The 12,673-nt window shown below is 36.0% G+C and overlaps 1 protein-coding gene and 1 non-coding gene across 6 annotated transcripts in view; both read left to right on the top strand.

Moving 5' to 3' along the window:
• The window catches only part of HAUS6 (HAUS augmin like complex subunit 6), a 46,325-nt gene extending 34,895 nt beyond the window's left edge, over positions 1 to 11,430 (top strand). For 4 of the 5 annotated variants that reach the window (XM_077912097.1, XM_077912102.1, XM_077912101.1 and 1 more), the window contains exons 13-17: positions 1,373 to 1,439; positions 1,701 to 1,883; positions 4,117 to 4,252; positions 5,359 to 6,399; positions 7,691 to 11,430. In XM_077912097.1, coding sequence (XP_077768223.1) covers positions 1,373 to 1,439; positions 1,701 to 1,883; positions 4,117 to 4,252; positions 5,359 to 6,399; positions 7,691 to 7,752 — 1,489 coding nt within the window. In that variant the 3' untranslated portion in view covers positions 7,753 to 11,430. The remainder of the gene's footprint in view (positions 1 to 1,372; positions 1,440 to 1,700; positions 1,884 to 4,116; positions 4,253 to 5,358; positions 6,400 to 7,690) is intronic. The other variant, XM_077912098.1, reaches the window with a different exon arrangement.
• Positions 1,152 to 1,282, top strand: LOC144322849 (small Cajal body-specific RNA 8). Its single transcript, XR_013388463.1, has one exon.
• Positions 11,431 to 12,673: the final 1,243 nt, after the last annotated feature.

The raw sequence follows: 12,673 nt of genomic DNA, 5'->3' as shown, positions 1-12,673 counted from the left end.
AAACATGTATTGCACTGCCAGTACCAGGCACTGAGTTCCTGGTAATAACTAGGAAGTTCAGTCTTTGTTCTCCAGGAACTCACAATCTGATTGCATCATAGATTGCTAGCCCTGTTTCAGAGGGCGCGCTTGCTTTGCTTGCTTGCTTGTTTGTTTGTTTGTTTATTTATTTATTTATTTATTTATTTATTTATTTATTTATTTATTTCAGAGAGAGAGGTAGAGACACAGGCAGAGGGAGAAGCAGGCTCCATGCAGGGAGCCCAATGTGGGATTCGATCCCGGGTCTCGATCCCAGGTCTCTAGGATCAGGCCCTGGGCTGAAGGCGGCGCTAAACTGTTAAGCCACCTGGGCTGCCCTGATCATTTTAATGTTACTTTTTGGAGAAATTAAGATAAAGTCAACTAGATGATTAATTTTTTCCTTTGACATCTAAATTATATCCTGTCAAGGCAAAGTTGAGCTTGAGCAGTTTTAGTGATCTTGCATTGTATTTGGAAGGTAGATGATGATTCCAAGGAGTGTGTATTTGAAAAAGTTTGAAAAAGCCTATTTGCTGTTACATAAATGTTTTAAGGCTATTAATTTTATACTTCTGGTTATGAACAGAAAGCAAAGCACCAACATGCTTGATACTGAAAGTGATCTCTGTGGTAATCTTGCCTTTTGTATTACCTGGAGTAGAAAAGCTTTGACCAGTGATAGACCTCATCCATCTATGATTGAATTTGAAAGCTCTTTCAAGATGAAGCTGAAGTTTCATCACTTTGAGGGCTTTAAAAATTTAACCACTTGCTTTGTAATTGATGTGTAAGGTTTTTATGTTTATCCACAGGAGACAGAGAATCTAAAAGAGTAATGAATGCTATGTGTAGAATGCAGCAGACTTAAACTAAACAACCTTATGACTTTTAACTAACATATGTGCTATTGTGCAAGATTCAGAATAAGAGAAATTGATTTTGAACATGAAAGATCAAAATCTTAAAGTCTCTGTTACAGTTAAATTCTGTGATCTGAAAAGCCTAAGGATGATAAAATTTTAGTTAATTGAATTTGTGTTTACTATGTACTCAAGTTCATCAAGTCATTCAACTTTGTAAAAAAAGTTGTCTTAAAATATATAGTGGTCAAGAAAATATTTACTGTTCGGGAGGCTGATACACAAATGGAGCTGAAGTACTGCTCTGATTGTCACCATACCTCCCTAGAATAAACTGCCTTTTGATGACCGGGACGAATTGAGGGAAATCGTAACGGACAGATACGGGGCAGACAGGTTTTTTTTTTTTTTTTTTGTTATTCAGATATAGCAAGTGAATAGAATTCTTTACTGTATGTAACTCGGATTTGTGATTTTTTTCCTTTTAGAAATGCTTCTTTCCTGTCACAGCCAGTTTCATCGTCAGATAGAAACAGCGTTAGATTACTTGAAAAGGTATATTTTAAAACCATTTTTAATCTTGATCACATTAACTTATGTTAAACTGTTATTTTTGCTGATATCCTAATTAATTTGTATTTACATATTTCCTATTGCTTCTAAACAGAAATATTGGAATTATTTAATTGTTCCAGTGAACATAGAATTTCATAATAATGTTAGCTTTTTATAGGTTTGTGATAACTCAAGAACCTCTAATGAAGATCAGCTGCAATGCAATCATTAGTTTTAACATTACATGTTTGTCTTCTTCAGGACATGAAGATAAGAACTCCTAGAAAAGGAAATGAAACACTTTCTAACAAGACACCAAAATTTGAAATGAAAAATTCTACATCGTCAGATACTGCAAGTACAGAGAATACTACATTTGGAGGGTCTCTGCCACCTAAAAATAGGGATCCATTTCAAAAAGAGCAGGATCATTTGGTAGAAGAGGTTAGAAAAATATTGTAATACATACACTGAAATATCTTTTATTTTCTCATTGGCATTGGGATTGTAAGTGAAGTTACAGTTAATTATTGATTAACTGGGGTTAATTTGGGAAAGGAGAGCACAGAAAATGAAAATCATGGTTAAAGCAAAACTGGACTTCCCAGAAAGTAGAAATAGATTTAATATAGATCATGATTTAGAACCGATGTCTGATTCTATAAATATCCAAAAGTATAAAAATAATACTAGTATGATATTTTTGGAATTAACGATTATATAAATTGTTAGATAAATACACCCAGTGATTATGTTCTATTAAAATAATCTTTTTTTTTTTTTAAGATTTTATTTATTTATTCATGAAAGAGAGAGAGAGAGAGAGAGAGGCAGAGACACAGGCAGAGGGAGAAGTAGGCTCCATGCAGGGAGCCCAATGCAGGACTCGATCCTGGGACTCCAGGACCACGCCCTGGGCCGAAGGCAGGTGCCAAATTGCTGAGCCACCCAGGGATCCCCAAATAATCTGCTTTTTTTTTTTTTTTTAATTTTTATTTATTTATGATAGTCACACACACAGAGAGAGAAAGAGAGAGAGAGAGGGTGGGGGGCAGAGGGAGAAGCAGGCTCCATGCACCGGGAGCCCGATGTGGGATTTGATCCTGGGTCTCCAGGATCGCGCCCTGGGCCAAAGGCAGGCGCTAAACCGCTGCGCCACCCAGGGATCCCAATAATCTGCTTTTAAAAAAATAATAATGTTTGTTACTTAGCCAAACTTCCTCTTTTTTTGAATATTAAGGACAAAGACTATGTAATATCATATTATCACTAAGCATAGTGTTTGTCCTCCTTTCTAAATATTTAAAAAGCCATTAAATGCATCATTGTTCGTGATTTTGGTTTTCCTGACAAGAGACTTTACACTGGCAAGTAACTACATAATGCTACTATTGCTCGATAGTCAAATTGTACTATTTACTGCAGAAGTGTATACAAATACTCAAGCCATTCTCTAATGTTATTTTTATTAGTCTCCCATAACATCCCTTAGCATTGTTTGAATTTGGGTAAGGAGCCTGAAAATAAATCAGCTACTTCATATTCTTGAGAGACTGAAAGAAAAATTTGGTTTAGTACATACTGATTCAGGTATTGGAGTTCCCTCCTTTATTTCAATCTTGATCAAAGTAAGTGAAAAATGTCCAAATATGAGGGCTGGATATCAGTCATTTTCTTGTTTGTTAACATGAGGAGGTTGGACCCTTTTCTTGGTCTATAAATACTTTAAAATCTCTCAGGTTTATATTATTTCTCTTTATTGGTTGATGGAATCCACGTAAGAGATGGTCAGTCATTCTGTTTTCTTTCCTGATGTGGAAAGAGAGACATTTTCAATTAGAAGAATTTATATTAGCAGTAAAATTGGATGGATTAGAAGAAGAGAGTCATAAAATCTCATATAGCTCTGAAAGTGAAGTGAAATTAATTTTCTTTAATAGTGTCTGTGACAAGAAATATTTAGTGTTTGAATTATAAGAAATCCTATTTTCATAGGGGAGGGTAAGTGGGGGGTCATTTGATTATGGTTGTAGGAAGTTTTTTTTAGTGCTCTTGGGGCAGTTTTTTTGGGGGGGGCAGTTTTTTAAATGTGTATGTTTTTTGTCTTTCAGTTTTATTGAAATTTAATTAATGAAGTTGTTTTTTTGATATTGTATACTTTATCTATTTTAGAATGTATTCCTATGCCTTGTTTACTAATTTTTGTCTGATAATGAGGTTTCTGGCAAAGATATAATGTTGTCAGAGTGTATTTCATTTGTTAATAGAGGTTACTGTGCAAATAGGTTATATTTAAGAGGAATCTGCTTTAAAAGTAGTTATTTTAGCAGATATAGAATTATCAAGTTCACAGATGTGGCGTATAGTAGCTTATGTCACTGTGTCATCAGGACTACCTCTGAATCTTCTCAAGTATTAAGATTTTTACCTTTCCTCTATAATGGGATATCCAGTTAAGATAAGAAGGGAGGAAACAGTTTTGTGTTTAATTTTCCTTCAGAAAATTGTGCCTAGATAGACTATATGGAGTGACTGGGAGCTGTGTTTTTGAGCGGCTTTTTGTGCCATTTGCTGTGGTAGGGACTGCTGACCATCAGGTGCTGATTTGTTCTTATCAGGGCTTTTGTTGCATTCTACCAAGGAGGATGGTAATTTTTGCTTACCTTTTCTATTTTAGGTTGCAAGGGCAGTTTTATCGGATTCACCACAGCCCTCTAATGGAAAAGAAGTAAAATTAGAGGAAATATTTGATTCTCTAGTTTCTAACCCATTCTTAACAAGGAAACAAATTCCCCGAACGCCAGAAAACTTGAGTAAGTTAATGATTTCTATCACTTATTTTTTCTTAGACATTACTACTGTTAGATCTGTGGCCTGACATATCTTCTGGAAACTCAGTTTAAAATTCTTTTTCTCCATCTTTCACTTTAGTGGCAATGTTTTGTTTTGATGTAAGGGACTTTTACTGAAGTATTAATTGTGGGTGTTCTCATAGCTATTGCAGTGTTTAAGCAGTATTATTTTGCCCTGATACTCTGCAATTTTGTTGTTGTTTTACTTGGCTCTTTCTTAGAAAATACTTGAGTTGAGCACTTTTAAGACCCCCTCTGCCTCCACATCTGACCTGTGATCAACATTTATAGAGTATATAGTCTGTGTCCTTACAGTCAGCAGCCAGCAACATTAGCCAAAAATTGTGTGTATAGAAATCTTTTCTACCCCTCCCAAGCTAGCTAGACTGCCCAGTACTTTTTTCTTACAACCTTTAATCTGTGTTGGCAAAATTCTGAAATTGTCCATGTGGCACATCATCCTGGTTTAATTAAATATAATTTCCATTTTGCTGCTAGAAACAACGTATTTGAAGTTAAATTGATTAAATTCAGGTTGAACCTAGCCACAGACTAGATCAGTGGTCAGCAGACAACAGGCTATGAACCAAATCTACCTTGCCCTGTGTGTTTTTGTAAATAAAGTTGTATTGAACATAGCCTTGCTGATTTGTCAGTATATTGTTTATGATTGCTTTCATGTTCCAATGGCAGAGTTGAGTAGTTGCCACAGACTAGTGGCCTGCAAAACCTAAAATATTACCATCTGCTCTTTAGAGAAAAAGTTTGCTGAACTCTGGCTTAGATGAATAAGAAAACATCTTTTCTTGTTCATGTAATTTGTATGTATTGTGTGAAAGTATATGCACATTTCAGGGACAGCTTTTGTTATTTGTGATCAGTTGGAGAAGGAGTTCTTTGATGTTGGTCTTTTGGTTTGTTGTAGAGTCTTGTCATCCAGGGGACATATCTGTGGAACATGTATTGAGTCAGTAGCTTTATGTTGAGCACTTGAAATTAAACTTTTAATTGCATGCTCTGTTTGGGAATATTAGTAAATTGTGTTTTCCTCCCCTTTATTTAATCAGTAAGTGAAATTAGGAGTTCATGGAGAAAAGCTGTTGAATTGGAAGATAACAGAAGTACAGAATCAATTCAGATGGATACTCAACATAGAGAAGTATTGCCAGAATCCTTACCTGTGTTGCATAATCCAAGAGAATTTAGCAAAACCAGCTTTCTCTCAGCAAGCACTGTATCGAATTCTAGCCATTCCCATTTGCCGGAAGAGAAAGTTGTTTCAGATTGCCTCAAGTGTGTGCCTCAGAAACATACAGTGACCAGTCATACAGGTGGACCATCAATACAAAATCAGTCAGATTTGTTAAGTAAGAAAGTAATGTGCAAGCAAGATTTGGAGGGTGCAGCGTTACAGAACAAGCTTTTAGAAACTAGCCGAATAGAGACATTCTCCCCTGCTACAGGTAATAGGAGAGTTGTGATGGGTAGCAGTGAGGAGGAGACTTCCCTTGACCACTTGCAAGCTTCTTATAAGGAACCTTTCATGCATAAAAGTATGTTATGGGACTCTTTTCAAGTATCAAGTGGAATTAGTTCCAGGAGTTTAAAGGATATTGATTTTGGCATATTACATGAAACTCTTCCAGAAGAAGTTGGTAACCTAAGTCTTAATAGCTCCAGTAGTACAGAGGCCAATTTTAAACTGGAACCAAGTAGTCCTTTGCACAGTAGCATTTTTCCAGAAGATGTGGGAGAAAGACCAGCTACTCCAGGATCAGACTGTAATTTACAGGCTATTTGCCGTAGATATGAAGCTCTGAAAAAATCTCTCTCCAAGAAAAGGGAAGAAAGTGGCCTTTCCAATCCTGAAACACTTGGAAGACACAAACCAGAATTGAGTCCTACTCCCACAAACATGCAAACAGATGATATGCTTGACTTTTTAGACAGTCATGATATGCATGTTGACTATACAAAACCATCTTTATGCATGTCCCTTGGTGAAAGAAAACGGTCTCTTTCACCACTAATTAAGTTTTCTCCAGTGGAACAAAGATTGAAAACTATAATACCATGTAGTCTTGGAGAACTTCTACCTAATTTAAAAGGTAAGATTGAATCAGACCTGTGTGTATTGACCTATTGAATTTTTCTCTTAGCCTCTTTTAACAGTAGTATGCTTAAATGCTACATGGTTTTTATTGTTAATGTGACAAAATGTGCTCTTCCTTGACTAAGATGAGAAGAGTGAACCTATCACTTATGTGGGTACTTTTAGAATCTCAAGTGATGATGGCTATATAGTTTACAGTTAGTGTGGGATGGGTAGAAAACAACCAAACCCCTGAAACCTACTGTTTTTATAAATACAGACTATCAAAAGTAAACCTCATCAAAATCTTAGCTAGTGGAAGATGGTTCTAAAAATGGGTTGAGTAACACTATGCATGTTAAATATCATTCTTGTGATAATATTTGTAATTTTTTTTTGAAATAAATTTGAGCATGTTGGGTGACAAAACAAGATAGGTTAGTGTATTAGTTTCCTGGGGCTGCCATACAAAGTATCACAAACCAGGTAGCTTAACACAACAGAAATTTGTTGTCCCTGGAGGCAAGTTCTGAAGGCTAGAATCTAGAATCAAGGTTTTGGCAGGACTGTGGTCCCTCTGAAGCCACCAGAGGAAGATCTTTTTTGCCTTTCCCAGTTTCTAGTAGCCCTAGGTGTTCCTTTGCTTGTAGCACAGCTCTGATTTGTCTCCATCTTCATGTGGCTTTCTCCTCTTGTGTGTCTATATGGTTTCTTTATAAAGCCACCAGTCATACAGGATTAAGTGCCCACCCTAGTTCAGAATGACCTCATCTTAACGGATTATATCTTTAGTGACCCTCTTTCCAAATAAGGCCATATTCTGAGGTACTGGGGTTGGAACTTCACAATATCTTACAGGGGGACCCAGTTCACAGAACAGCATTAATAATTATTGTAGCTGGATAATGGATACATTGGGTTAATGATAATTCTCTTTACTTTTCTATGTTGAAAATTTTCATCATAGAGATGAAAAAAAAACCCCTGCTGTTAATGCATGTTAGAGCAAATAAAGATCTGGTGATAAAATTAATTATATATCACTCTGGTTTGCCCATGATAATTAAACACTGGTATGTTGAAAAGTATTCTAAGAGGGGTATATTCTTTGGAGAAAAGATACCTCAGTGAGAATAATGGTAATTTTTATTATAGTTTTATTACAGGTATTTTTCTTATAAATATATAATTGCATGTGAACATTTTTAAGAAGACTGAAATTTGCTACTATTTGGAATCTGTCCTATTTAATTTTTTCTTTGTAATGTTTGATTATCTTTTTCTCTTTTTTAAAATCACCCTTGCAGAAGAAGAAATCTTGAATAAGACCCTTGATGCAAATGAATTTCAGTCGGACTTGAAAAGATGAAGCAGAAACCCAGATAATTTAATGACTATGATGTACTTAAATTTCAAGCAGTGTCACAGGATAAAAACAGACTTATAATTTAAATAAATGTTGAAAGTAAAACTTTTTTTCAAGGTCTAAAATATCCTAAATAATGCCTTTTAGCAAACATTAGTTTTTACGTAGAGAGTATGTTTGGATTTTTTTTTGTATGGATCTGAGGTTAAAATGTGAAGTATTTGGGAAGCAGACATTAGGTTTTGTGAAGACATTTTGATTCCTTGAATAATTTGTAAGCATTAAGTAAATAGCAAAGTATTAGTTTAATTTATTACATTATAATTTCAGTTAACATAAATATAAGTGGTTTTTGATGTACTTTTATTAATTGGTTAACATAATAACCATTGAATACTGATCTTTCATTTTAGGGAAATAATGTAACTTATTGTTTCTTTATGAAACATTATAGTACTAACCAAAAAAAGTGAGGAGAGTAGTACCTTGGGATGTGTAGTCAGGGTGAGTAAGTTTAAGTTTAGGAAAGCTCTATGCAGGCTTAATTATTATTTAAGTATTAAGTTAGTCCTGGAAAATGTGTAATTGAATATGTATGTGATGATAGGTGAAGGACTGGCGCAGAATGAATTTAGAAGAAAGGAAAAAAATGGAAGATGTCTAGATACTTTTAAAAGGAACACTGTCAAACTATAAATCCATTCAATGGGTTGTACAGGTTTATATTTAGTCTAATTTAGACTTTGAGAATTTAACCCTAGTTTTATATTTTAACGAAAAAAAAAGTAAAAATTTATTAGTCTCTTGTTGGTTTAAGGGGGGGGGTTAGGAAAAGCAGTGAATTTTGATTGTTTTACTTTCCTTCTCAAAAAACATCAGTATGCCACTATGAATAGCCTCAAAGTAAGTTGGAGAAAACTGAATTCAGGGTACTTGTTCAGTGTCACAGTTATGTCAGTGGTGAAGCTAGGATTCAATCCTATTTTCCTTCTTTACTATATCACAAGACCTTCTCGAAGTTACTAATAGGCTAGGATAAAGGATATGGCCACAGGAATTGGCCCCCTGTTGACCTTCTGGACTATGTGGAAGTCAGATGTGAGGCCTCACTCTCATGATCCTCGAAGAGAGCTTGTCTCTACCATCCCAGTGTATGCCATTGCTCTGTGTGAACCAGGAGCAATGAGCATGGACTGGAATGGTGGTAGCACCTATGGTACCCCTCTGTCTAGTCCCAGTTTTTACCACCAAAACCTTGTCTGTTTGTCAAGAAACTGGTAAAGAGAGGAGAAAAGTTGAAGGGAAGGGTTCTGGAGGTGGATGGGCTTGATCTTTCTTCACTCCTTTTGGGCTTTTTAAGTTGTCTGATCCCAATTTGAAGGCCAGTCTTCTTGTGAGAAAAAAACAAGAAGAGCACATACACTAACTACCTTATTTGCAGTGGAAAACAAAGAGGACGAACAGTTTCTCCTAGGGGGCTATGTTCGTTTATTAGTTAATACAACAAATCACGAACTGTAGATCTATCTCCTGTAGAAACTATCCTGTACTGTACCATAAGAAAACCCACTAAACCTGTAAATCCAAATTTAATGTATTAGGGAGGAGGTAGGGTTATTAGCATCTACAACGTGTTGGGGCCATTCCTAGAAATTAATACATATTGTTTCATTTAATTGTCCTAACTTTTAAGATAGTGATTATTATATCTATTCTTCAGACAATGATACTGAAGCTAGGGAGGGAGCTTAAATGACTTGTCTAAGAGGGACTCAAGGAATCATTGGAGATATATCCTAAAAACTGTAGATTCTGTAGGTCTAAAATGGGGATTAAAAAATCTATATTTTAAATATGTTTCCCTGATAATTCTTAGGCTCACTTAAGATATTTAGAAACACTGCTAGGGAATACAGTCACATTTAGCTCTGGGGTACCTTAAAGAAGCAAGTATATTATTACATATGTACTGCTTTAGAGGTTAATTGAAAAGGAAGTGCAAGTTCACCATTAAGGGTGGGAAGCCCTTAATTACTGAGAATCAAAAGATCAAAATGTCTATGGACAGTATAGATTTACAAAAACCACATTGTTAAGTGAGTTGTACCTGTGATAGGTTGGGAGTTTTGGCATTCTTTCCTGTCCTTTATATGCCAGTGGTATAAACAAAAATATCTCCTATCTATCATTTTCTCCCAAACCATCATGATTATGACTTAACTGCCTTCTGGCTCTTCCCTCTCCAGTATTGCCTGCATAGTTACCTTTTGACTCTAAGGGACTGTTTTGATCACTTAGTTTAAAAAATTCCAGTAATGGTTTATTGCTAATTCTAGAACAGAGTTAAAATTTAAAGACATACATCGTCCCCTACGTGGAGTCCTCTATTTCTCCTTATACTATTGTCCCCTGCCACCTTTTTAAAACTCAACTGCTTTGGTGAGCGTGGCTCCTTAGAAATCGTAATTCACAATTATAGCTCTTTAGGGCTCAGACCTAATGTTACTTTCTCCTTTTTTTTTCATTCAAAATCAGCAAAAATAAAATTTAATTGTGCGCCGCAGGTGTGGGCAGTCCGTCCTTCCTTGGGAAGGTCCGCCAGCCGTCTTGAGGGAAAGCATCCCTGTTCTTCCTGCAGACGGGCGGGCGCCTCCAGGACCAGGATGGCTGGCCCCTGGGGTGGGCCACCTCAGCCCCCGGGAGGGGGTTGGATCCGAAGAGGCGAGGTGCGCAGTGGGGCCCCGGCACTTTCCTAGGCCCTTGGCTCGCTCCTCGCCGCGGAGGGCTCCAACCTAATCTATCCCTTCCAAACCCATGGACTTACCCCTTCTCTAAGATCTGTAGTTTATCTTTTATTCATTTAGTATTTTTTTCACTTAATGCTTTTACCATATTTTTTCTTGATTGTATGTAATCTTTGCAGTCATACTGATATACATATGGATATATGTGCCTATGTAGATGTGGGAGGTGTGTATCTACCCATCATATTCTCAAAGGTCATGGATCATCTTTAGCAAATACTTAAGTATTGGAATTGTTTTCTTTGACTCCTATGTGATGGGATTAAAATAATGGTAAAGAGTGCTCCTTCATTGCTGTAAATATATTTTTCTCATTACATTCATAGCAGATTATACAGAATGTACCTTGTTTTATTCACTATTTGTTAGATAAAGGTGTGTAAACTGACTTCTGTGTCAACTTGAATGACAAAATGTCCTAATTTTTTGTCCTAATTGTTTTATGTGTTTAAAGAGGACAAGCATGGAATGTTTAACATGAAAAATGTTATCAAGTGGAATAAAGAGTATTTGAGGCTAAAAAAACATTTTGGGGGAATTTAATTGAAAAAAATACAGTATTTTGAAACCATGATCTATGAAATCCATTTTCTCTAAGGGAAAAAAACAGGAATTCTTGAGACCTTTATAAAGGAAACCTTATTTTTTCCCTACTCTTGGAATACTAAATTAAAATGTTTTAAGGACATTTTCCTTAATGTAGAAATACTTGCAAAGGTAAAATTCTCTTTATGTTGCAGATACACAGTTGCTCTTTCTCCTCACACACTGTGCAAGTCAAGTCCACATGCCAACTTTAAAATATTTGTGAGTCCTTTATGGGACTATTTGTAAATATGTTCTATTCACCATAGTCTTGAATAAACATTCAATATTATACCACCTGGCTTTGGAATTTCCTATATAGTATCATAAAGAACCATGCCTTGTAATTTGTAAAATGATCACATATAAAGGTCTACCAGTAACTCGATCAACAAAAGAAATTTGAGAGGTTAAGTGATTCAGGTAAATGTATTTTGTTACTGCTGTTTTAATTAGGTTTACTAAATATGGTATTTTAAAGTGATTTTAAAAAGGAAATCTATCCTTAAGAGTCTTTTTTTTTTTTTTTTTTTAATCTGGAGCCTTTAATTTACTGCCAAAGGCCGCGTTTAGGAGAAGTTAATAACTTACATGTGAATAGCTTCTTGCTCTTCAGGGGTAAGGACTTTGTCAATCCATAGCTGCTGCTATAAAAGCCTTGGAAATGCTTAAGCTCTGTTATATTTAATGTCTGTATACAAAGGGGAATTATGTGAAGGATTATACACCTGAAAAGCTAAGGTTTTTATTTTTTTTAATTTTTATTTATTTTTTTAAAATTTATTTATGATAGTCACAGAGAGAGAGAGAGAGGGAGAGACACAGGCAGAGGGAGAAGCAGGCTCCATGCACTGGGAGCCCGACGTGGGACTCGATCCTGGGTCTCCAGGATCGCCCCCTGGGCCAAAGGCAGGTGCTAAACCGCTGCGCCACCCAGGGATCTCCAGCTAAGGTTTTTATGATTAAATTTCCTGTCAATGTTAGAAGTAGTAGGGAGAAGGGAGTAAGGTTAGGAGAGGGGTAGGTCTGTAATTCTACTGCTTAGGTTTAGCTGTAGGACCTTAATAAGGTTTTCTTACCTATTAAAAAATAAAAGTAATCTACTTCAGGTTGTGTGAATTAAATAAGAAAATACACATGAAGCATTTAAGAGTACCTGGCATTTAGTGAGGGTTCAACAGGTTTCAGTCTAGTAATTTGGGAGTAAGCACTTGCAGAGGTGGTGGTGGGAGTTGGGGTGGGGGTGGGTGGGTAGAGGGTGGCGAATGGCTCAGGTAGTGGTATTGATAGCTGATATATAGTACTGAGTATGTGTCAGGCACCATTCTAAATGCTTTCCATTTTTTAATTAAAAAAAAAACTGTAGGTAGAGCTACTCTTACTACATTTCATGAATGAGGAAACCATGAAATGAAGTACCTTGCTCAGTTCACAGAGCTAGCAAATGAAGGAAGAATAACTCAGCTCGTCTAGCCTCAGAGCCCTTACTCTTAATCGCTCTGCTTACAGCTGCTGTGAACTATCCATAAGGTGAT

This window comes from Canis aureus, chromosome 10 (genome assembly GCF_053574225.1).
Source record: "Canis aureus isolate CA01 chromosome 10, VMU_Caureus_v.1.0, whole genome shotgun sequence".
NCBI lineage: Eukaryota > Metazoa > Chordata > Mammalia > Carnivora > Canidae > Canis > Canis aureus.
The sequence above is the reverse complement of the archived record's forward strand: the minus strand, read 5'-3'. Positions and strand labels throughout refer to the sequence as shown.